General features: G+C 38.8%; 1 protein-coding gene across 1 annotated transcript in view; it reads left to right on the top strand.

Moving 5' to 3' along the window:
• Positions 1-17,828: 17,828 nt before the first annotated feature.
• LOC126198593 (apoptosis-inducing factor 1, mitochondrial) overlaps positions 17,829-24,652 on the top strand; it is a 127,032-nt gene continuing 120,208 nt past the window's right edge. Inside the window, exons 1-4 of the mRNA XM_049935042.1 lie at positions 17,829-18,233; positions 18,504-18,724; positions 18,815-18,878; positions 18,954-19,090. Of these exons, the coding sequence (XP_049790999.1) occupies positions 18,158-18,233; positions 18,504-18,724; positions 18,815-18,878; positions 18,954-19,090 (498 nt within the window). The 5' untranslated portion in view covers positions 17,829-18,157. The remainder of the gene's footprint in view (positions 18,234-18,503; positions 18,725-18,814; positions 18,879-18,953; positions 19,091-24,652) is intronic.

A 24,652-nucleotide genomic window follows, 5' to 3' on the forward strand; every position in this document is an offset into this window, starting at 1 on the left:
GCTCTTATAACTGCCATCTGGTTTCTGTACAAACTGTAAATGGCCTTCTGCTCCATGTATTTTACCCCTGCCATCTTCAGAATTTGAAAGAGAATATTCCAATCAACAATGTCATAAACTTTCTGTAAGTCTACAAACGCTAGAAATGTAGGTTTGCCTTTCTTTAAGCTATCTTCTAAGATAAGTTATAGGCTCAGTATTGCATCATGTGTTCAAACATTTTTATGGAATTCGAACTGATCTTCCCTGAGCTCAGCTTCTACTAATTTTTCCATTTGTCTGTAAGGAATTTGTGTTAGTATTTTGCAGCCGTGACTTATTAAACTGATAGTTTGGCAATTTTCAAACCTATCAACACTTGCTTTCTTTGGGATTGGGAGCACTGTATTCTTCTTGAAGTCTGAGGGTATTTCGCCTGTCTCATATATCTTGCTTGCAAATGGTAGAGTTTTGTTGGGGCTGGCTCTCCCAAGGCTATCAGTAGTTCAAAATTGTGTTAAACATAAAACTGTAGCTAATTTGACATATCTCCTGTGCAATATGATCAGATTATCTGTAAAATATGTATTATAAGACTAATAAAATACTGATAACAATAGTATCATCATAAAAGGTAACACCACTGGAATGTGGGTGCTGTCACATCAGTTGCAAGTTGAAGCATCACTTTAGGAGAAATAAGTGATACATTTTAAGAATGAGTTTGCAAACACACATTTTTATATGCTGCTGTTTCACCTGTCATGTCAGGTCAATGTCAGGTTGTAATCACACTGGATGTCACGTCATGTTGGTTCACTTAGCCTAGTACGAGATTGTGATAGTGAGGTTATGAGATACCATACATGACAGAAAAGGTCAAAGTATAGTAAAGGTAAAGTTTATTAATGTCCACAGTAAACTTCATAATTGATATTTTTGATCAAGTTAATATATTAAATTTATGAGAAGTAAAACATTTCCAAACATCAGTATTTGGTTCCTAGCGAAAATATGTACAGCCAAACACATCAAATAATATTTATAAGGAAATACATGTAGCCAATTTAGCTTATCTATTTTGTGTATGTGGCAGTTCATGTCATAAACGACTATACCACTGTTTTCCAACAGAGCAGTTTCCACATGATAAATGGTTATTTAATGAAAATTGATTCATCAGTTTATGTTCTTATTTACATACAATGCAAGCATCAGTTCTGTTCTGTTACTACAAAAACTAAGCAATTTGTAACAAAAACAAAGCATGATAATAAAATAAAGTTTAAGTCGACACAAAAGCACAATACACCACTGTAATATGAGTCAGTGCAGAAAAAATACCTAGGTTAAAGGCAAATTCACAATGACCATTATGTCACGTCATCACACCATCACATCATGCTGTGTTCACATTCTGCATCAGGTCACATCACATCAATTTGCTTAGCCTAGTAGTAAACGGTGAATGTGATGTTCTGAGTAAACCATCTGAGATACAAAAAGTGGGAGTATAGTACTGGCATTGTGGAACTGCACTGATGAGCCAAAGAAACTGGTACACCTGCATAATATCGTGTAGCAGGCCAAGATCAGGCAGAACTGCTGCAACACAACATGGCATGGACTCGACTATTGTCTGAAGAAGTGCTAGAGGGAATTGACACCATGAAACCTGCAAGACTGTCCATAAATCTGTAAGAGTACAAGGGGGTGGAGATCCCTTCTGAACATCATGTTGCAAGGCATCCCAAATATGCTGAATAATGTTCATGTCTGGGGAGTTTGGTGGCCAGCAGAAGTGTTTAAACTCAAAAGTGTGTTCATTGGGCCACTCTGTAGCAATTCTGGACGTGTGGGGTGTGACACTGTCATGTTTGAATTGCCCAAGTCCGTTGGAATGCACAATGGACATGAACAGATGCAGGTAATCAGACAGGCTGCTTACGTATGTGTCACCTGTCCGAGTCGGACCTAGATGTATCAGGTGTCCCATATCACTTCATCTGCACATGCTCCACACTGTTACAGGGGCTGCACCAGCTTGAACTGTCCCCTGCTGACAGGCAGGGTCCATGGATTCATGAGGTTGTCTCCATACCCGTACATGTCCTTCTGCTTGATACAATTTGAAATGAGACTCATCCAACCAAGCAACATGTTTTCAATCATCAACAGTCCAGTGTCGGTGTTAAAGGGCCCAGACAGGGCATAAAGCTTTGGGTCATGCAGTCATCAAGGGTACACGAGTAGGCCTGCAGCTCCGAAAGCCCGCATCGATGATGCTTCATTGAATGATTTGCACGATGAAATTTGTTAATGACTCAGCACTGAAATCTGCAGCAATCTGTGGAAGGGTTGCACTTCTGTCATGACTGTAGCGCCACCACCGTTTAGGACAGGGAAAGTTAGTTTTGTGCAATATTCTGAGCACAAGTTACAGGCAGGTGCAGGCCGGATTGCAGTGAGTTATGCATACCAACAGTTTCGAAGTAGAATAGAGGCCACAGGGCCATCAAATTGCTGAAAGAATATATGTAGCGGTTTTGCTTGTCGCAAATCAAAGGCAGAAGGGGCCCACTGGCCTACGTAGCGTGTTATGAGTATGTGACAAGAAGCGGCTCTTATGGCAAAACAGAGGCATACAGCCCTGTATAAATAGGTGAGGGTTTCTAACGAGATTCATTCAAGTGTGGCAGCTCTCCTGGGTGTCACATCACCAGTTACACGCAGCAGCAGATGGGGCAGCAGCGTTCCAGTCCACAGTGGGTCACTGGTTCGACACTCTGAGGCTGACGCAAGGTCCGTAGCCAGCCAGCAGTGGGCCACTTCACGGCTTGCTACCGTAGGTAGGCGTCCTGGGTTCCAACACACGCTGAAGGCATCCCGAAGTGAGGGTCACAGATCGGATCACGGTCGCTATGGTCGCTGCGATCTCAGCCACTTCAGCGACAGGCATGCAGCTGGCCGCCTGCAACTCACACTGAGTCGCATTGAGTCGCAGGGACGCAGACTGCTGAGTCGACTTCCAGCACCCTGATGATGCTGCAACTGCGCTGGCGCACAAGGCCAGCACACAGTGCGTGCATGGGTCATTGAGGCAGCCATTCGGCGCCAAGCCATTTTGCAGACAGCGAAGTGGTGTCCTCAGCATTGTGGGACCCAGTGATGCAGATCGAGAGGAGCAGGGGCACTGCAACTGGAAACAATAAATCAATTGGATGGTGCCTTCTGCCTCTTCCCACTACGTTTGGTGTTGTGTTACATTTGGTGGCAGAAGTTGCCACTAAATTTGGTGTTAGAATAGTGGATGTCGTCAGTGCAGTACGACGTTCGGGCCCACCACCTGCATTACAGTCACAAGATGTGGTGAGTTTTGACCAGGTTTCTTTTCAGTGTTGGACATTTCCTTTCTTTTTTTGTTTGTGTTTTGAGTATGGATCCTGGCAGCCAATTTTGGATGTTTTGCGTAGGCACATTATGTTTTTGACAGAATAAGTGTTAGTGTATTTGGGGCAGTAAGAGTTATTTTTTTCGTGGCATTTAATTACTTTTGTTTTGGTTTGAGTATGATGTTACCGAGTATGATGATACTGAGATGTAGGGATTTGGGTTACTCTTGTACTTAAATGTTTTGTTTCAGGACTAACTGGGAACGAAAGCAACACAATGGCAGAGTTAGGCATGTGAGGTGTGTTGGAACCAGAAGTGGTACGGATTTTGTTGGATAAAGTAGCACAATTGAAAGCAGACAATACACGGTTAAGAAATGAATTAACATCTAGAAGTGAGTGGGAAACCGCATCTGATCAGTCGTTGTTGCCTAGGGTGCAGGAGATTGATCCAGCTGCCGCAAGTCTGATTATTCCTTTTTCTGGAAAGGCATCTGAGGATGTGCGTTTGTTTGTGGAGGACTTCAGCGGTGATGAATGGTTGGTTTGACGAACAGTTGTTATATATATCCAAGATTAGATTAATGGGTGAAGTGAAAACATATGTAAGGTGTTCTGAGGCCTTAAGGAAGGCAGGAGAGTTTAAGCAGTTAAAGGAAGGGCTTTCACAAGGGTACAAAAAACAGAATAGCGCTCGGTACTTTACACAGAGGTTAAATACAATGTCAAAGAGACGGGGGAGACGACAGAGAAATTTTCTGACAGGATAAGGGAAATTAATGAGTATACTTACGAGTTGGGTCAGAGCGGTGAAGCGAATAGTGTTCTGTTGGAGGAGACCGAGCAAAGGGCACTTGAAGTATTTTTGAGAGGGTTACCGGCGCATATGTCACGGAAAGTGCGTGAAGATTTGTTTTTGGCCATTCGGCTAGCAACTCAATGTGAGGAAACAGACGTAGCAACAGGGGTACGCGAGAGGCAAACAGTGTTTACAGTGGGTGTGAAATGTTTTAAGTGTGGTCATACAGGACATGTGCAGAGGCAATGTACCCAGTCACCAAGGAATAAAGGAAGGGGTGGAAATTGGCAGCGGGGAGGATGGAGAAGTGGAGATAGGAGAGGTTGACAAGCGTTAAATGGCAAAGGGGGCCCAAGACCCACCTAAGGGAGCTCCCGTTTAATTTCAATGCTACAAATACGTATGCACAGATGGAATGTTCAGTGGTAGGATCCATAGGAGCTAAAAAGTTAAAGATTTTGTTGGACACAGGGGCGCAAGTGTCAGTGGCTACTAGGAATATAATGGGATGAAGGAAGCTAGAGGCACTACGTTGTAGGTTGTGTGGAGTGGGGGATAAGGAGGTCACACCTTTGGGGCCGGTAACAGTTGACTTTCGAATAGAGAAAGTCCGATTTAATGCACACATGGAGGTAGTACCATGGGTAAGGGAGGGCTACGACATGATCCTAGGAGTAGATTTCTTGCATCAACATCATGCCTAAATGTGTGGACAATGAACTGTGGAACTTGGTGGGATGTTATTTCAGCTAGGGGAAACAGCTGTCAATGCAGAGCTGTCACGAGCGGCGTTCAACGTAATGAACAAACCAATTGAACCGCGTACATTAGCATTAAGGCTTAATTCCCATGAGTTTGTGTCTGGTGGCACCGGGAAGTCGCTTTGCGTAAGTGTGGAGTCAAATCTACCTGTGGGTACAGTATGTGTCATTGAACCATTGGAGGATAATGAAGTTTTGGGTCGATTTGGTTGTTTTGTGAAACATAGTGTTGTACGCGTCCAGGAGGGCAACGACGGGCGAGTAGTTCCTGTGAACGTGGATAATTTTAGCACTGTAGACGCAAATTTGAGAAAAGGAGTTTTAGTAGCAAATTTGGATGTGCTAGATGACGAAGACTAGTGTTCGAGAGATAGGCAAAGCGATCAACCACTAAATGCCGATAGAACTGCATTGCATGACAAAATTAAGAATTTGAAAGGAGAAAGAGAGAATATGGAAGAACTATTGTGGGAATTTAAGGATTTGTTTTTTCCACAAGGGCCGTTACCAGCAGTTCCATTAGTTCAACATAGGATAACAACAGGGAATGAAGCACCTGTTTACCATCAACCATACAGAATACCGAGGTATTTGCAGCCGATTGTGGAGGATGACATTGATCAGCAGCTTGCGGACAGTATTACAGAGCTTAGTAACAGTTGCTGGGGAGTGGGCATTGTCATTGTGCCTAAAAAATCTATGGATGGAACTAAAAAATACGGATTCAGTTCTTACTACCGATACCTCAATAATAAGACAGTAACGGACGCATACCCAATTCGAAACATATCAGAGACTTTGAATCATTTATGACAGTGACAGTACGTTTCTACGACGGATTTGACAAGTGGATATCATCAGTTAGAGGTGGCTCCAGAGGATCGTTCAAAAACTGCTTTCTCTACTCCTGGAGGCCATTACCTTTACATTACAATGCCATTCGGTTTGAAAAACGCTCCAGCAACGTTTCAGAGATTGCTAGACAGTGTATTGACGGGTTTGAAACCATGGCAGTGTCTTGTCTATTTGGATGACATTACAGTGTTTTCAAGTAGTGTGGAGCAACATAGACAGCGGTTAAGGGAAGTCTTTATGAGGTTAAGATCAGATTGTTTGACGTAGAGCCTGGAGAAGTGTCATTTTGCATCAGAAGAAGTAAAATATTTGGGGCATGTTATCCGTAAGGATGTAGTGTGAACAGATCCGAGTTTGGTACAGGCTGTAAGGGATTTTCAAGGACCGAAACTAGTTAGGGAATTGCAGTCATTCATCAGAATTTGCAATTTCTGTCGAACGTTCGTGAAGGGTTTGGCAGATTTAGAACAGTCGTTGATACTATTGTTACGGAAGGGTGTGAAATTTGAGCGGTCAGAAGAGTGTCAGAAAGCGTTTTACAAACTGAAAGAAGTGTTAACATCAAGTCCTGTTCTTGTGTTTCCAGATTTTGGAAAGGAGTTTATACTATCATGCGATGCATCGAATCAAGCATTAGGGTGTGTTCTTAGTCAGGAAATTGATGGGAAAGAACATCCTGTAGCCTTTGCGTCTAGGCAGCTGAATGCAGCGGAGAGGAATTACTCAACAACAGAGAGGGAGATGCTTAGTGTAATCTATGGAATCACATATTTTAAATGTTATTTATACGAGAGAAGATTTCGGGTATTGACAGATGCTGCATTGAAGTAGTAGTTGGGGTTGAAGGATCCGTCCACTAGGCTCGCTAGATGGGCCGTGAGGCTAAGTGAATTCGACTACAAGGTGGTGCACAAGCCTGGGAAGAAGCACGGTAATGCGGATGTACTAAGTAGGATGGTGGCAAAAGTAGAAGTCATAGGTTATGACATAGCAGTACGGCAAGAATTACAGGTCACGGACAACGATTGTAAATTGTATCGGACACAGCCACAATTTAATATGTACAATGGTCTTCTGTGCAGGGAAACGAAGTTAGGGCCAAGGGTAATAGTGCCAGCGAAGTTGAGGGATGAGGCTTTAAAGGAAGAACATGATCACGTGTTATCTGGTGGTGGATGGTGTAGAGCGACGAATAGGGGAGTGACAGAGAGGTATTGGTGGAGAGGTAGGAAAGTAGATGTGGATCAGTATGTCAAGAATTGTATACCATCTACGCAGAGAGCAGATTTGGATCAGAAACAGATACAGCTACAACGATTGCCAGAAGCGACATGTTCATTCTCTATGCTGGGGATCGATGTCTTAGGACCTTTTGGGCGAACGCCATCGGGGAACAGATTCTTTCTGACAATAACAGACCAGTTTTCGAGTTATGTGGATATGGTGGCTATGCCGAATCAACAGGCAGCAATGGTCGCGAGAACGTTTTAAACAACTGGATTTTGAAATTTGGTGTACCAGAGACAATAATTACTGACCAAAGGACCATCTTTATGTCGGATTTAATGAAGGAACTGTGTGAATTGTTGTACGTAAAAAAGTTGAGGATGAGCGTGTTTCATCCACAGGCCAACGGAAGAACAGAACGGGTACACAATAATTGGGAAGATGCTGAGTTTTTATGTGGATTCTCATCACCATCAGTGGGACGAGTATTTTAAACATATTGTATGTACGTACAATGCAAAAGTCCATACAAATACCGGTTTGTCTCCATATGAGGTAGTGTACGGGCGAAAAATGCTGTCACCGTTTGATTTGGTAAGGCTATAAAAAGGAAGGACTGATGGATCTGTATGTCAATTCACAAGAACAATTCGGTATGTTTGGAAATTGGTACAAAAGGCGAATACAAAGGCTTTGGAAAGGCAGGAAGACGCAGTAAAGCGGAAAGGAAGTTTACTGTAGTATAGAGAGGGGCAATGGGTAATGCTGTCCAGCCCCTATAAGCAGAAAGGGAAAACGAAAAAGTTCCTCACAAGGTATCAAGGCCATACCAAGTTGCTGAAACCACATCCCCCATTAATGTTAAGCTTCAGCTGACAACTAGAACAACAATAGTACACATTGGGCAGTTATGGTCATTTAAGGGTTGCCCAGATGTGATTCCAGGCATGTCACAGGAAGGAAAGAGGAAGAAAGAGAGAGTGAAGAGAAGTGCTAAGCACAGAGAAAACCAGGAAGATAGAGTCCAGCATGAATTACAATATGCTTTGCGATCCAGAAAGTAGTAGAGTATTTGCAGTTTTTTTTGTTTTCATGTCATGTATCATTGGGTTTGTATATAGTAATTAGGCATGGTATTTCCATTTGTTGTATGTATTTTCGAATATAGCCTACTGCGGACAGCAGTCCTTTTGAAAAGGGAGGAAGGGTGATGGTGATCCCTTTCCTCAAGTCATTGAAAGGGGGAGCATTGGCTTCATCATCAGGGTGAACGCCTTACGGGTGCAGCACCTGGATGGGGATGTGCTGTACTCAAGGCAGGGAGATATGGTGGTGTCGAGTCACCTTTGGGGATTAAGGTTGGTATGGAACATATGGGAAATGTGGAATGAAGTAAGGAGGCTTGAGGAAGTGTTTGAAGAGCTTAGGCAATGTGCAGAGTGCAAGGGATTGCTGAAGGAAGTTGCAGGGGAGTATAAGAAATTGCATGAGGCTTATAAGACGCTATGGAAGCAGGTAGGACAGATGGAGGAAGCAGTGCCACGGATAAGACAGAAACGAGGATGGCTGAACGCAGGAGGAATAATTTTAAAGACAGTTTTTGGAACTGCAGAAGAAAGCGATATAAAAGAACTAAACAACACAGTGGAACGGTGGAAGCAGAGAGGCAACTTGCAGAGGAGAGTAGGGCAACAGAAGCTTGGCATGCAACTCAGATATGGACATTGGAAGGGGAAGTCCTGAATAATACACGGTTGCTCCACACATTAGCAGGGCAGGTAGTGGAATACGCTAAGGCGTCGGAAGACGTAATAAATCGCAACTTGGGAACCCTACAGGGGTCCCACAAGGTTCCATTTTGGGGCCCTTACTTTTTCTTGTGTATATCAATGACCTTTCATCAGTAATGTTACCAGATGCCAAGTTTGTTTTGTTTGCTGATGATACAAACATTGCAATAAATAGCAAATCAAGTGTAGTCTTAGAAAGATCAGCCAATAAAATATTTGTGGACATTAATCACTGGTTCCTAGCCAATTCTTTGTCACTAAACTTTGAAAAAACACACTACATGCAGTTCAGAACTTGTAAGGGGTGTCCCAAGAGTGTATGTCTAACATACGATGACAATAAGATAGAAGAAGTGGACAGTGTTAAATCCTTGGGATTACAGCTTGATAATAAATTCAACTGGGAGGAGCACACCACAGAACTGCTGAAGCGTCTTAACAAATCTCTGTTTGCAATGCGAATTTTGTCAGACATAGGGGATATAAAAATGAAAAAGCTGGCATACTAAGCTTACTTTCATTCCATAATGTCATATGGGATTATTTTTTGGGGTAATTCATCAAGCCAAGCTAAAGTTTTCTGGGCACAAAAACGTGCAGTGAGAGTTATATGTGGTGTGAACTCAAGAACATCCTGCAGAGGCCTGTTTAGGGAACTAGGGATACTAACTACTGCTTCCCAATATATTTATTCCTTAATGAAATTTGCCATTAAAAATATATCACTTTTTCAAACCAACAGCTCAATTCATGGAATCAATACCAGAAATATGAATAATCTTCACGAGGATTTAAAGTCACTTAGTCTTGTACAAAAAGGTGTGCATTATTCAGGAACACACATTTTCAATAACTTGCCAGCAGCCATAAAAAGCTTAACAACCAATGAAATTCAGTTTAAGAGAAGCCTAAAGGATTTATTGGTGGCCAACTCCTTCTACTCCATTGATGAATTTCTTAGTAAAACCAACTGATTTGTATATAAGAACAACATAACTTCTGCACAATTTCAGTGCAGTAATGTGTTCATTGAAAATGTGTGTGTGTGTGTGTGTGTGTGTGTGTGTGTGTGTGTGTGTGTGTGTGTGTGTGTGTGTGCGCTAGTATAATCTAACTTCTGCACCAGTTCAGTGCAGTAATGTGTTCATTGTAAATAAGTATTACAGTAGTTGTATTACCTTATAAATAAATAAAAACTTTTTTATTTTAAATTCAGCGCATTAGTATTTGTAAAATGACTCATAGTGTTCATTAAAAAATGACGATCATTCCACTTGGGACCTGTGGAATGGTACATTAGCTTATTTGTTTTAGTTGTAAATATTTGTCATGTATTGTTGTTTTTCTGATATGTTCCACATCCTGGACGACCTCCTCACTACGGATCAATTGGAATGAAAGTAAATCTAATCTAATCTAATCTATAAGTACCAGATAGCAGGGTGGTGTTAACCAGACTTTTGCAAGGAGTAGCGGCAGTGTGTGGGATGGGCAGGGAGTAATAACGAATCTGGAAGAAACGCTGCATCACACATTGCAAGGCCAGATAAGTATCGATTTTTTAACGCCAGACCAATATTTACGTGGGTTGCGCAAGGTGCAGAAAGGAACTACCATCAGAATTATATTTAATAATGGAGCCCAGCGAGCAAAATTTGCCGTTTTTCTATCATGTCGCAATAGTAAGGGTAACAACCGACCGCTCACAAGTGTGGATTTGATGTTTTGCCAGATTCCTGATATTCACGGTACACCAATGAAATGGTCGTACAGGAAAACCCCCACTTATCACTGCCTTGGAGATGCTCTGTCTCTTCGATCCTACGCCGACTATAAGACCACGTTAAACTCACTTAAATCTTCATAAGCTGCCATTGTAATTGATCTAACAACTGCACCAGACACTTGTTGCCTTATTTTGGTATTGCCAACTGAAGGGCCGTACTCTGACTATTTACATATCCCTGTATTTAAATATGCATGCCTATACCAGTTTCTTTGCCACTTTAGTGTAACAACAATAACGATTAGTAATGGCCAAAGAAAACGACTTAATGTGTATCTCCGATCAAGTTTGTGTGGTGAAATGCTGAGAAGTGCAACAACATTTAAAACATCGACATTTATTTGCTACCGAAAATATATATACCTAAACAAATCAAACAACATTTGTAATGGAAAAAAACAGACCTTGTTTTTCTTATCTGTAATGTTTTTTCCTAGCATAGCTAATAACGTGAGAAAACTGTGTTTTTCTCTTTCATTAGAGCTGGCTTTTTCACTTAAAGTGTTATTTACTGAAAATTGCTTTACTGACTTATGTTCCTGTTTATATACAGTGTAGAAGTCAGCCATGGTGTTCTGTTGTTAAACCTACATAATTTTTCTCTTTCAGATTTTATCTCGCTCGCAGAAGAACATATAGTGAAAAAAATAACCAGATCACACGGAACATTTGCAGTTTGCCATGAAAACATACCACACTAATAAAAATAAAGATTAAGAATCCGCAAAAGCATAAAATTAACTACTATAACATGAGTGAGTGCGGTGAAAATGGGTTAACTTCCGATTTTAGTGAAAGAGCCACCGTCAAAACTTTCTTCCCAAGAAACCTTGACAGGATGTGATTTTACAGTCTGTTGGCGACCTGTGTGATGCCGTCACTGAAATGGATCATGGTATCTTTTGATGTGACATGATGGCCTATATGAATTGTCCTTAACTCTCGGTATTTTCTTTCTTCCTGAGCCATGATGGTGACGTGACAAGACATGAGGTGGCACTGAGAGCCTGTGAGAATTCTGCCATTTGAAATGCACTGAGGAATGCTTTTTATCTGACGTGACGCCAACTGTGAACTGGTCTTTAGCACTGTCAACTTCATTAGTGTATCATTTATTCTCTATAAAGCTCATTATTGTGTACCATAGTCACTATCTCAGTCTTCTGTCTATTTTCTCGTTTTAATGGGATTAAAATGTAATTATTAAAATATCTAACAAAAAGGCTACATTATCTAACAAAAATGGCTCCATTGCCTAACAAGAAACTTCTCAATGTAGTCTAAATTTGCAGATTAATATCGATTCACACTAGAACATCACGTCACACTGAACGTTACATCATATCATGTCTTTCGCTTATCCCAGAACTGAACGGTGAAAGTGAGAGTATGAGTTACCCCCCACGATGCAAAAAGTCGGAGTATAGCGTTAGAATAGAAAACAACGGCGATAAAGTTTATTAAATGCCAAAGCAAACTTCATGACGGTATTTGTTGATCAGTTTTGTATGATGAATTGCTGAGAAAGGAAACAACATTTCAAAAGATCGACTTTTCCTTGCAAACGATAATTTATACATCAAACAATATTTATAAGTGAATACATGGAGACTGTTTAGATTGTCCTTACAGGTTTCGTTTCCTACAGAGCAAATAACGCCATAAACAGCAGTATTTTTCTCCAAAATTCTGACTTTTTCAGTGAACAAAAGCTCATTTCCTGAAAAATGTTGCATCAACTTACTTTCTTATTTGTAAAGAGTGTAGGCGTCAACTCTGTTTGGTATTGTGAAACCTAAACCATTTCTCACTTTCACATATCTGGCCTCACTTATGGAAGAATACTCAACAAAAAAATATCCAAATCGTCATGAAACTTCAACAATTTGTCATAAAAACGAAGCAAAGTAAGAAAATAAACATTAAGAAGTAACAAAAGCATAAAATAAAGTACTATATCTGGTGTGAGCGTGGGGAAAATAAATTCATACAAAATCCGGTTAGCAGTGCACATGACGTGAATGAAAAATATAACACATTCATGAACAATATCAGTACCATGTTTGGAAACTGTTTTCCTCTAATAGTTACTCAAATTAAACAGAAGTCTATAATAAAACCATGGATTACACAAGGAATAAAGATTTCCTGTAAGACAAAAAGGAAAATGTATCTGTCGACCAAGAATAGCTTCAATGCTGATGATTTAGCTAAATACAAGGAATACTGTAAAATATTAAAAAAAGTTATTCAGGCATCTAAACAAATGCACTACGAGAAGAAGATAGCAATGTCAGAGAACAAAATAAAAACAACATGGGATATAGTGAAAGAGGAGACTGGTAGAACCAGAAAAGAACAGGAGCAAATAGCACTAACGGTAGATGACACATTAGTAACCGATGGACATAGTGTGGCAAATCTATTTAACAAGTACTTTATATCCGTTACTGATAAATGGGATTGTCAGGATCAGTAAATAATGTCCTTGAATATCTGAAACTAGCCTTTGCAAATAGCTTCAGGTACATGAATATGTCACTCACTTCACCAAAAGAAATAACTTCCATAATAAAATCTTTAAGAACAAAGCACTCTAGTGGTTATGATGAAATATCAGCAATTAAGGCATGTTCTTGTGAGTTTAGTACAATTCTAAGTTACTTGTGTAACCAGTCAATTATAACTGGGACATTTCCTGACTGGCTAAAATATGTAGATGTTAAGCCTCTATTCCAGAAAGGGGATAAAGAGATACCATCACACTACAGACCGATTTCACTTTTGCAAGCATTCTCAAAAACTTTAGAAAAAGTAATTTACAGGCAGCTTCTAAATCATCTGACCACAAATAACATTTTATCAAGAACACAGTTTGGATTTCTGAAGGGTTCTGATATCGGGAAGCCTATTTACACCTACAGTGAAAATGTACTTAATTCATTAAATAACAAGTTACAAGCAGCAGGTATTTTCTGTGATTTGTCAAAGGCATTCGATTGTGTGAACCACAACATCCTTTTAAATAAATTAGAATTCTATGGTGTCATGGGCAGTGCTGCAAAATGGTTCAAGTCATACCTGACTAACAGGAAACAAAGGGTGTCAGTGCAAGGGACTAGTGAATTAAGACATCAGTCATCATCAGAATGGGAAGATATTATATGTGGTGTCCCACAAGGATCCATCTTAGGGCCATTGCTTTTCCTTGTGTACATTAATGATCTCTCATCAGTTACACTGCCAGAAGCAGAGTTCGTTTTGTTTGCAGATGACACAAGTATTGCAATAAATAGTATGTCGAGTGTAGTTCTAGAAAGCTCTGCTAATGATATTTTCATGGATATTAATAAATGGTTTAAAGCCAACTCACACATTAAACTTCGAAAAGACTCACTATATGCAATTCAGAACCTGTAAGAGGTTTCCACCCAGCATATGCATAAAGTATGAAGAAGAGCAGATAGAAGAGGTTGACAGTCTTAAATTCCTGGGATTACAACTTGATAATAAATTCAGTTGGGAGGAGCACACCACAGAACTGCAGAAACACCTTAACAAATCTGTATTTGCAGTTCGAGTGTTAGCAGACATAGGCGACATAAAAATGAAAAAGCTTGCATACTTTGCCTACTTTCATTCCATAATGTCATGTGGTATAATATTTTGGGGTAACTCTTCAAGTCAAACACAAGTTTTCAGAGTCCAAAAGCATGTAATACGTATTATTTTTGGAGTAAATTCATGGACGTCCTGTAGAAACTTCTTCAAAGAACTGGGTATACTAACTACTGCCTCTCAGTATATTTACTCATTAATGAAATTTGTCCTAAATAATATATCTCTTTTTCCAACAAACAGCTCAGTTCATACATACAATACCAGCAACAAAAATGATCTGCACAAGGACTTAAAAGCACTTACTTTAGTTCAAAAAGGGGTCCACTACTCAGGAACACTCATCTTCAATCATTTACCAGCAAACGTAAAAAATTTAGTTACAAATAAAGATCAGTTTAAAAGGAGCCTGAAAGACTTACTAGTGGCCAACTCCTTCTACTCCATTGACGAGTTTTTTAATAGAAACAAATGATGTATTTTATATATTCATACTATTAGTATTGTTATTTCATCTTAAAAAAATTGACATGTTCCACATCCACGAGGATCTCCTCAGCACGGATCTATGGAACGAAAAACTAATCTAATCTAATTAGTCTGTTAAGCTCTACTCTCGGTGTAGTGCGGAAAACGCGTTGTACCAACCTGGAAGAATGCCTAACAGGAGCGCACACTCAGGATTGCTTGAGCAGCGATTTTGGGCTGGGTTAACAAATTGAACTGCAGTATAACTTCTGATGACGGCAGAAACAGTGACAGAATCAGACAGTGATGACAAGATTTTGGCCAAATTATTTGTCAGAATGAGGAAGGAGAAGAAAGTGAGACGTCACCTCAATTACTTTGAAGAATATCACAAATCTGAATTTATACCTGCGTTTCGTCTATTGAAGCAAAAAGTAATTCGTTTTTTCGATCTCGTATGTAAGAAACTGGAGCATATGACTGACAGTTGAGAATATTTCTGTGTATCCTAGCACATATTGCTTATTTGTAGTAACATGATATCACTACTTTGTGAATCATCTACTCCCGTGTTATTTACATACACTAGGTGCAAAGAACGATATTTCAAGCAAAAATAGCCTCTTTTACCTGGCATGTGTTACAACTGCTGCAGTATTAGAAAAACTACTTCGTTTCATCTAGCAGATATTGCCAAAATAGACCCATTCAAATCGAAAACAACGCCGGTCTTGAACACTGTTTGTATTAACACTTTTTTCAGTGTTGGACAACAAGTTAACGATTTTTAATGTAACAAAAAGTTTTATAATACACTAACAACCCGAGTTCACTCAGCCACATTGAGACAACAACTTTCCATCTTTTAGTGAATGCTCCACAGCAACAAACTTGTCTCCCACCTATCATTATTCCCATAAACATGTAAATTATTTGTGCTTACTTATGCTAATTTTAACACACTTAAATTAGCAGGAAAGTCAGTAACTTAAAAAAAGCTGTAGGTTACAGCTGATGTGTTTCTCAGTTATTAATATTATCCACATAACCACATCCACGTTTAGCATAAAATAATTGTTATTTCTGTGTTATAAGAACATAGGTACTTCTCATTCAGGTAACAGGAATAAACAGTTACTTATCTACATGTTTTTAATTTTTCTTGAATTGTCACACCAGTTGTCTAATGTAATTCTTTTCCTTTTTACGGAAATGACTTGGTTCTGCCAACAAATCAGCTACTGCCGCCAACCTTTGGTGGTTTCCTTCTGATTTCATTGATACTGTTAAGGAAATGGCCAGCAGGAGTACTAAAAGTATGTGTAGACACTGGACAACATGGACATGGACAATTTTGTTAATAATTTCAGTTCTCTGCTGTAATTAAATGAAAATAAAATAAACAAATGTACATGGATTAATATATTTTATTCTGAAATCATTTGTCATAATTTTTATTTTTGGTCCTCGTCTCCATTTTGACCTTTATTCACTTTTTTTTTGTAACAATACAGTTCTTCCTTCCTTCTCTGTCTCTTGTCATGTTGCTAGTGAAGCAGCACCATTGCAACTCTGCTAATTCTTTCACACATGAGGATAGTTATTTTTTATTCTGAAAACGAAATTGACAGTTTTAAACTGAGATGATTGCAAAAAATAAGAAACAACACAGTGACTGTCACATCTCCCGTTATTTCCCCTTTCTTCCCAAATTACATATAGCTACTAGAGATGATCGCACAAGCCAAAATTATCTATTAAATAGTTAGTGTTCCTCAAACATTTAGGGCGAGCTACGATAACAGCTTCCAGTTTGGATATGTGCCATAGGTACATTTCTATCCCAGGATTATAAAAAAAGATTATGGCTGTCCACTGTAAATACTGGCCTCTTATTTTTCGTATATGCTCTCAATATAATTATTAATAATCATCCCATCATAGACACTGGATTTATATACGCCCAAGAACTGCAAAAGTGTACATACAAAGAGTGTTCAATAATGCAGTTCTATAGAACTTTCATTGCTACTGTAATGAATTAGTCATTCTAATAAGTAAATTTAACAGCGGGCTAGCCAGTAAAACCTCTCAGAATTGTCGGTCAAATCAGTCTCCATGATGTCTGTGTTGTCATAGTTTTTTGGAGACTCTGAAAAAAAAGCTGCTATTTCACAAAACAGACCACACCTCACAGTTGCTTCTATATTAGATGCATATTTAGAATTCATTATCTACCATACAGATACAGTTGCTGGAATATTCTCGTGCCTAGAAAGGTTGCATCTCAATCGAACTGACTGTGGCATCCCGCCGTTGACAACTTTATCAAATCGTGTATTTCAGTATACACAACTTGGAACGTACATTCCATGTATGGGGCGCCACAAATTTGTAGCCTCTGCTGCCTTCTCTGGGCACAATATTTACGTGTTTCTTTCTTGGAAAATATTTTTATGTAGCTGCTCTGTCGATCTATGTGAAATTGTTTGTAAATAGAAACTGGTGCGTATTTTTTCCCATACTTTGTTCGTAAATTTAGACAGACCTCTTACTGGTCAAACAACAAATACCTGATCCTTTCGCTAATTTCAGGATAGACTGTTATGATGTTATACATACAAGTGCTTTAGGAAGGTAGTTAAAAGTTTTATGCTATTATTTTCATTTAATGAGACCGCAGAACGAAGTGACGTGATGGCAAGTGCGAGTTGGCCTTTATGACTGTTCAATTTTCCAGGTCTCGATATTGAAACTGTCGGAAAATATTTACCTCACAGTAAGCAAAGTAATAATGTACGTCGTAGCAGTCACCTCGTACCTACGAAATGTATCTCTAACCTGTACAAAACTACAATATTTATATTGTTATATCGTACGTAAGTTAAATCTTACCTTTGGCCTTTTCACTTGAGTCATTGATGTAGTTATAACTTTCATTGTGCGAAGAAGAAAGTAACTGCTTTGTTTTTCAGATGAAGGCGATATGTGTTTCCTTGCAGGACATAAAAAAAAAATCGACACAAGCTTCGTCCCTGATAAAACCGACCACGTACTTTCACTAATCACTAGGCAGCCTGTCCTGAGAACGACCACCGCTCATAATATCTGAGACTGAAGCTGTAGCTTCGTTTAGTGAATTCAAGTAATGGGCGTAGACATTGATACCATTTTGTAAAAGGTTTATGATAGACCATACTAGCTGAATTAATTAGCGAATCTCTAACTGTGCGTTTGAAACTTAATAGGTTCAAAATTCTTACAGAGAATAATAAAAATGTCAAAGATACAACGCTGCTCAAAGAGCATTTGAAATAAACGTGGTAAACCGACGGTATTGTTGACACTTATTGGTGCTGTAATTACTAGAAATGTAGGGGAGTAGTGTTGAATTCCCTGATGGATCAATAGGTCACTTTTAACAAAATTGTTTTTTAAGTGTCTAGATTACAGGACTCTTACTGGTATTTGTGCAAAGTAAAATGTTAAGGAATATAAGATACGTTGCTCACATTGCTGGGATTGGGCCTTGGAAACTGCAGAGGTGTCCCACTCACGGTACGTAAATGGTATATACTTTAAATTATAAAGTTTTCTGTAAGGGACTGCTGCGTGAAATATAGTATCTGCTTATTATCAATGGCGTATATGCTGATTTTTACGTATTACACCTCAAATGTCATACCAATTTGCGGTTAACACCAAGCAGTGTTTTAGTAAGGGAGTAATCTCATGATGTTTATGCTTTCGTATATTGGCAGGCTAATTGCGGGCGCACCCACATAGTTTGAAAATTATGTTCTTATTAGCTGCAGTTCCCTGTTCCAGACTTTCAGAAATACCGGTTGTGTCTCACAACATTCAGAAGTAACTCTACTGACCCGTGCAAGCAGACGCCGAAGTGTCCCCCACAGAAACCAATGGAATGTCGCGATACGAAAAAGCCAGTTCCTCCCAAGGAAGTCTGTCCAAAGGATGATGGCTCGAAAAAGAAATACACCCGGCAGTTAATTGGTGGACTGCTCTTTGCAGCCATTTCGTTGTTCACTGTAAGATAATCATTTTACATTGATAGTTTGTCCTCTGTAGACGGACAATCTCATTAAAATATGTAAACAGTTATTGATTTGCTGTTTCAGTTGTACCACTTCCTTCAGCAGAAACAGCAGGATAAAGGAGATGTAGTACGCAAAGGAAAGAAACGTAAGTAATTTTACTTTCATACTGGTGTACATGCATTACTTCAGTTTTACTATGTACAGAACTTTTGATTTGCAGGCAAAGCAAAGCCAATTGTGAAGTGCCCTCCTGACTCTAAGGATATACCAAAGTGTGTACCATATTTGTTGATTGGAGGCGGCACTGCTGCTTTTTCTGCGTTCCGGTCTATAAAGTCATCTGATCCTACTGCTAAGGTAAGAACTTACTGTTATTTTTATTGGCAAAAGAAAAAAAAAATTTGATGTTATTCTAGCTAACAGGTGTATAATAATTTATACTAGAAGAATAAAAATTGTCCCACTCATTTCTTCCCCCTCTGTTGTAACCCTTAGCATATGTTTAAGTGTAGGGAGCAATGACCTGAGCAGTTTGTTCCTAGGAATTCACACACAATTGAACAACAATTTAAGCACTTAAAGTATGTATTTGTTTGGAACGAATTAAGAAACACATTCTGAATACTCCTTACTGCCGTCAGTGAGGAAAATCACTGTTATGCCTCAATATGTCAATTGTGTATTGTGATTTCTGTGGGTACATTATACTGCTTAATGTTTCAGATATCGCTCTTGCCCTATTTATGTCTAGGTTTTTATGTGTAGTTCTACAATTTTATTTACTGTTTGCTAGGTGCCTACATGTGATTTGTATTTTGTATATTACTCACACTGCTTCAAACTGTCCACTGAGATAATACTTTCGACATACATATTGGACATTGGTTTTGAAATAGTGACTAAACTAGTTGGCTGCTTAGATAACTGCCACCATTAAGTGAAAGAAAAGCTTGGGATAATGTGAAAAAAAAGTAAATTTTAATGGTATTTCAGAACAATTAGTTTGCATGTGTATTGACAGTATGTTCCACAAGTCCATAGTATATAGGCTTATAACATGCTTAAAGAACATACTAAGTTCAACATTGATTTGTAGGAGCACATTAAGTTTCAAGCTAGTTATATTGTACATAAAGACTGGTTTGAAATTTCTCTAGTGATGCATAACATGCATATATACACCAGGTAATAAAGGAGAAGGTACATGGTATTTTCGGATTTTATCAGCATTCACGTATGTGATAGGAATGATGGCAGATAATGATAATACATATTACTTACTGATGCTGCTAAGTTTTGAAATGGTTACCAGTGTGTGCAACGTGCTGTCAGAATAAAATTGTAAACTGCCTGTATGGTTCTCAGAATTGGTTTGATTTTATTTCTGACTTTTTGACTCCAATCTGATGCCCACATCATGCGAGTGAAAGGGTTTAGAAATAACTTTTGTAATTTTCTTCATTACCATGTGTCTAGTCTCCTGGCCACAAAAGACTTTTGGGATTTAATATTCCTTTTTTTCCATACTCAAATCAAATATGAAAATTCACTTAATTCTTTGTTAACTGTGTGTGTGTGTGTGTGTGTGTGTGTGTGTGTGTGTGTTTTCAGATGCACTACTTGAGTACAATAGCAGTTACCTCCTCTTTTACTGTGATTATTGAAATGTGCTAAGACCGTGTTTGGTTACTGCTGACATTGTAACTGATTTAGTCATTGCAACTTTTGAAGGGAGTCATTTTTGTAGACTGACTAATCTGTAGTGTAGTCCAAGGTTTTACATAAGATGGAAGACCTGATTGATTGTGAGCTGGAAAAGCCAGTGAAATGAAATGTTCTAATGTTTTTCTTTCTTCTTCACTTCCCATAACTTTTTTTTGTGTGCTTGTTTAACAACTGTGTTCCTCCACTGTGTAAGATTTTCATGTTTTTACTGCATTTCAAGGTATGGATAACATCACCCCCCCTCCCTCTCCCCTCCAAAATTTTCATGATGGTCCGGATACTATGATATTTAAAACATGCATGACAATATAGTTAGCATGTTGGTTGATAACTTCAAGCTGCATAATATTCACTACTTTTTGACATGTTTGTTGATGACTTCACAATCTGCAGTGAAATGTTTCTCAGCCATAAATTGTGCACGAAGATGAAAAGAAGAAAACAAATGTACTGTGCACAGTATACAAGTAGGAGTGCAATAAAATTAAGGAAAAAAAAAAGTTGCTGTAATCATCAGGTTCTGAGTGTAATATTTCCTTTAACAGATTTTCAGGGGCATATTTATCTCAATTTCACCCATGTCCTAGTTGAGCATCTTGTTTCTTTCTCTTCTTTATAAGTAGTACTAAAGTTGGTGCAAACAGTGATTTGCTTTGATAGTCATTCCTAGTAGTGTAAAATTATTTCATAACACAATACAAGCAGCACGACCATCGCTTCAAAATTGAAGTTAAATTTGATGAGCATGACACATTGACAAACTTTTTATTGTATGCCTGTACACTTGTGTGATGATGAACCTATGAACAGGACATAAAGAGTTTGATAAACAGAAGTGTAACAGAAAACATAGTGATGACACTCTTTTTGCCAGCATCTTTGTGTGTTCATTCCATCAGTCAATATTCATCCCTAAAACCTTGGTTTGTTACTCCATCTATAGATTCATTACCTATGCCTAATGTGACAGAACTGGTTTCCCCCTTTTTGCTGAAATGCATGCTTTTACTTACTGCCCAATTGTAAACATCTTTCAGGGTTTCATGTGCCTTCTCTAATAAGAGTTAAGATTATTAGCAGATGTGAATTATGCCTACCTTTTTCATCCTGTTTCACAGCTCAGACTGGAAACGTAATTAATCTAGTGGTTCTATCTTGTTCTGTGATGTTTTATGGTCATCAATGTCAGAATCCTAGGACCTCTGCAAGACCATCTTCCTTGTCAAGTTATTAGAGTACCACTTTTGTGAACTTGATAGCAGTCAATTTTGTACTTATTCCATTTGGGAAACTTGTATTGGATGATGAAACTCAATGATCTACCTTTCATGACTGATTAGTAGTTTTCATAAATGCAGATGGTATTGAAACTGGCCTGCAGTTTTCAGTGCTCTCCTTATTAACTTTCTTTAGTAAAGGCACCATTCGTGCACACTTTAGGTACTCTAGAAAAATACATGAATTAAAGGACTCATTTATTACATTTGTTAATGGGGTTTGTGTGCTCTTCATTCATGCCTAGAACAGAGACTGAAGTCTCATTCATACCTGCTGACATCGTATTTTTAATTTCTGCTTTTTACTGCTAACTTCAGGCTCCTTTGTGCACAAAACCTCATCATTGTGTTTGTGTTAAGTTGTTCTGGGTGATACATGTGGTTTAGGTAGATTTTGTTGCCACTTTTCCAGAGAGTCATGTATAAAATTTGCCAATTCCCGAGGATTTTCTATTGTTCTACCTCCATCTTTGATCTCCCTGTTGGTATACTTGTCCCTTCCCCTGAATGTTTCTTGTTTTATGACATACCACAATAATTTTCTTATATTTTCACATTATATATCATTTTGTCATTTAGTGATATTCTGATATTCTGCAACTATTAGTGTCCTTCTAGATTTTTATTATTATTATTGTTGTTGTTGTTTTAACTTGTGACAGTAATGTAGGTGCTGTGGATTGGTGTAGTGCCTTTGTGAAGAATGTAGAAATCTGAGTATGTGGTAGGGCTTTCCAATACACACATGCTGTTGTTGAAGTAGCTACTTGTGGAAATGTCTTACAAACACTTTTCAGTTTCCGCTCTCTGTGTTTGTAAGAATGTGGTCTTACACTAATGCTGAACCTATGGATACTCTAGTACCATTGTTTACAATTAGTGCACTGCCGGTAGCTCAGAATATTTAGAAGGTCATTACTAATTTCACACTCAACCCCTGTATTAATATTAATGTTTCCACATATTATGTTTAGTTTTGGGTTCTGAGAGTCTTTCCAGGACTAGTTAATTTGTTGAAGAAAGAATCCACATTGCCTCTAGATGAACAGTACACACACAGTACGATTAACTCCTATTAGACGTTTAGCTTCGATAGCTAAACAGCTAACAATTCAAAATGTTTATCTAAATTAATAGTGTTCTGATCTTTTTCTGGCTTTAAAATATGTGCCACCCCTAATACAAATACATGATCCCACACCCTTTTAGGTAGTTCTACAGTAGTAGCTTGAACATTCTTATCACAATAGCACTACACGCTGTATTTCATTATCTCCAGACCAGTGCTCTGTAATACATACAGCTGTGCTATTCACTTAGGATTTCAGAAGGGTTGCATAACTGAGAATGGCATTTAAACTTTAACTCACCAAATTTTACAAGCATTAAATAACAAAATAACACAGGTTGCTATTTTCTGTGACACTCTGTAGCACAGTATCCATTTGTATCAGTGAAAACAATCAAATTTTTGCAAATATAATGTAATTGGATACTTTAAAAATCTACTCGCCAAGTGGTGGCAGGAGAAAACCTACATATAGGTTAAGTAAATGTACAAGCTTTTGGAGCCAGTGGTTCCTTCAGGTATAAGGATTGAAGGCGAAGGAAAGCAGATTAAGGAAAAGGATGAGCAAGGTTTAGGAAATTGAGAGAATTTGGAAAAGTCGCCCAGAATCCTTTTCAGGGGAGACCTTAAGAGGATGGGATGAGAAAGAAAGACTGATTGTTGGGGACTGCACTGGACAAAATTTAATAATGTGAGAGTTTAAAGGTGGAAGAAAGAGTAATAAGGAAGACAGAGATTACTGGCTGAACATTGTGCAAGTGTTAATAAGAGTGGAAAGCTAAGTGCACTGTATGTGATACAGGTGGAGAGTAGGGAAAAATAGATAGGTCAGAAATAAAAGATGTATAAAACTAAGAGGGAGTGAAAAAAAGAATTGTTACTGAGAACAACTTATGAGACCAAATAAATTAATGAAAATTAATGCCAGTTGTGTGGTGAAACCAAGAACTTGTAATATAAGAGCTTTTTCTCAGTCTACAGCTTCTTTCCCCCTTGCTTGTCCTTTCTTTTCTCATTTCTTCCCATCTGCTTCTTTTTTGCCACTATCTGTGAAACATCAGATATCAGCTGTTAGGGTGACACTGTTTGTCTTTTACATCTACATTCTACATTTATACTCCGCAAGCCACCCAACGGTGTGTGGCGGAGGGCACTTTACGTTCCACTGTCATTACCTCCCTTTTCTGTTCCAGTCGCGTATGGTTCGGGGGAAGAACGACTGTCTGAAAGCCTCCATGCGCGCTCTAATCTCTCTAATTTTACATTCGTGATCTCCTCGGGAGCTATAAGTAGGGGGAAGCAATATATTCCATACCTCATCCAGAAGCACACCCTCTCGAAACCTGGCGAGCAAGCTACACCGCGATGCAGAGCGCCTCTCTTGCAGAGTCTGCCACTTGAGTTTGCTAAAAATCTCCGTAACGCTATCACGGTTACCAAATAACCCTGTGACGAAACGCGCCGCTCTTCTTTGGATCTTCTCTATCTCCTCCGTCAACCCGATCTGGTACGGATCCCACACTGTTGAGCAATACTCAAGTATAGGTCGAACGAGTGTTTTGTAAGCCCCCTCCTTTGTTGATGGACTACACTTTCTAAGGACTCTCCCAATGAATCTCAACCTGGTACCCGCCCTACCAACAATTAATTTTATGTGATCATTCCACTTCAAATCGTTCCGCACGCATACTCCTAGATATTTTACAGAAGTAACTGCTACCAGTGTTTGTTCCGCTATCATATAATAAAGGATCCTTCTTTCTATGTATTCGCAATACATTACATTTGTCTATGTTAAGGGTCAGTTGCCATTATCTGCACCAAGTGCCTATCCACTGCAGATCTTCC

The sequence above is a fragment of the Schistocerca nitens genome, chromosome 8 (genome assembly GCF_023898315.1).
Source record: "Schistocerca nitens isolate TAMUIC-IGC-003100 chromosome 8, iqSchNite1.1, whole genome shotgun sequence".
NCBI classification, from domain to species: domain Eukaryota; kingdom Metazoa; phylum Arthropoda; class Insecta; order Orthoptera; family Acrididae; genus Schistocerca; species Schistocerca nitens.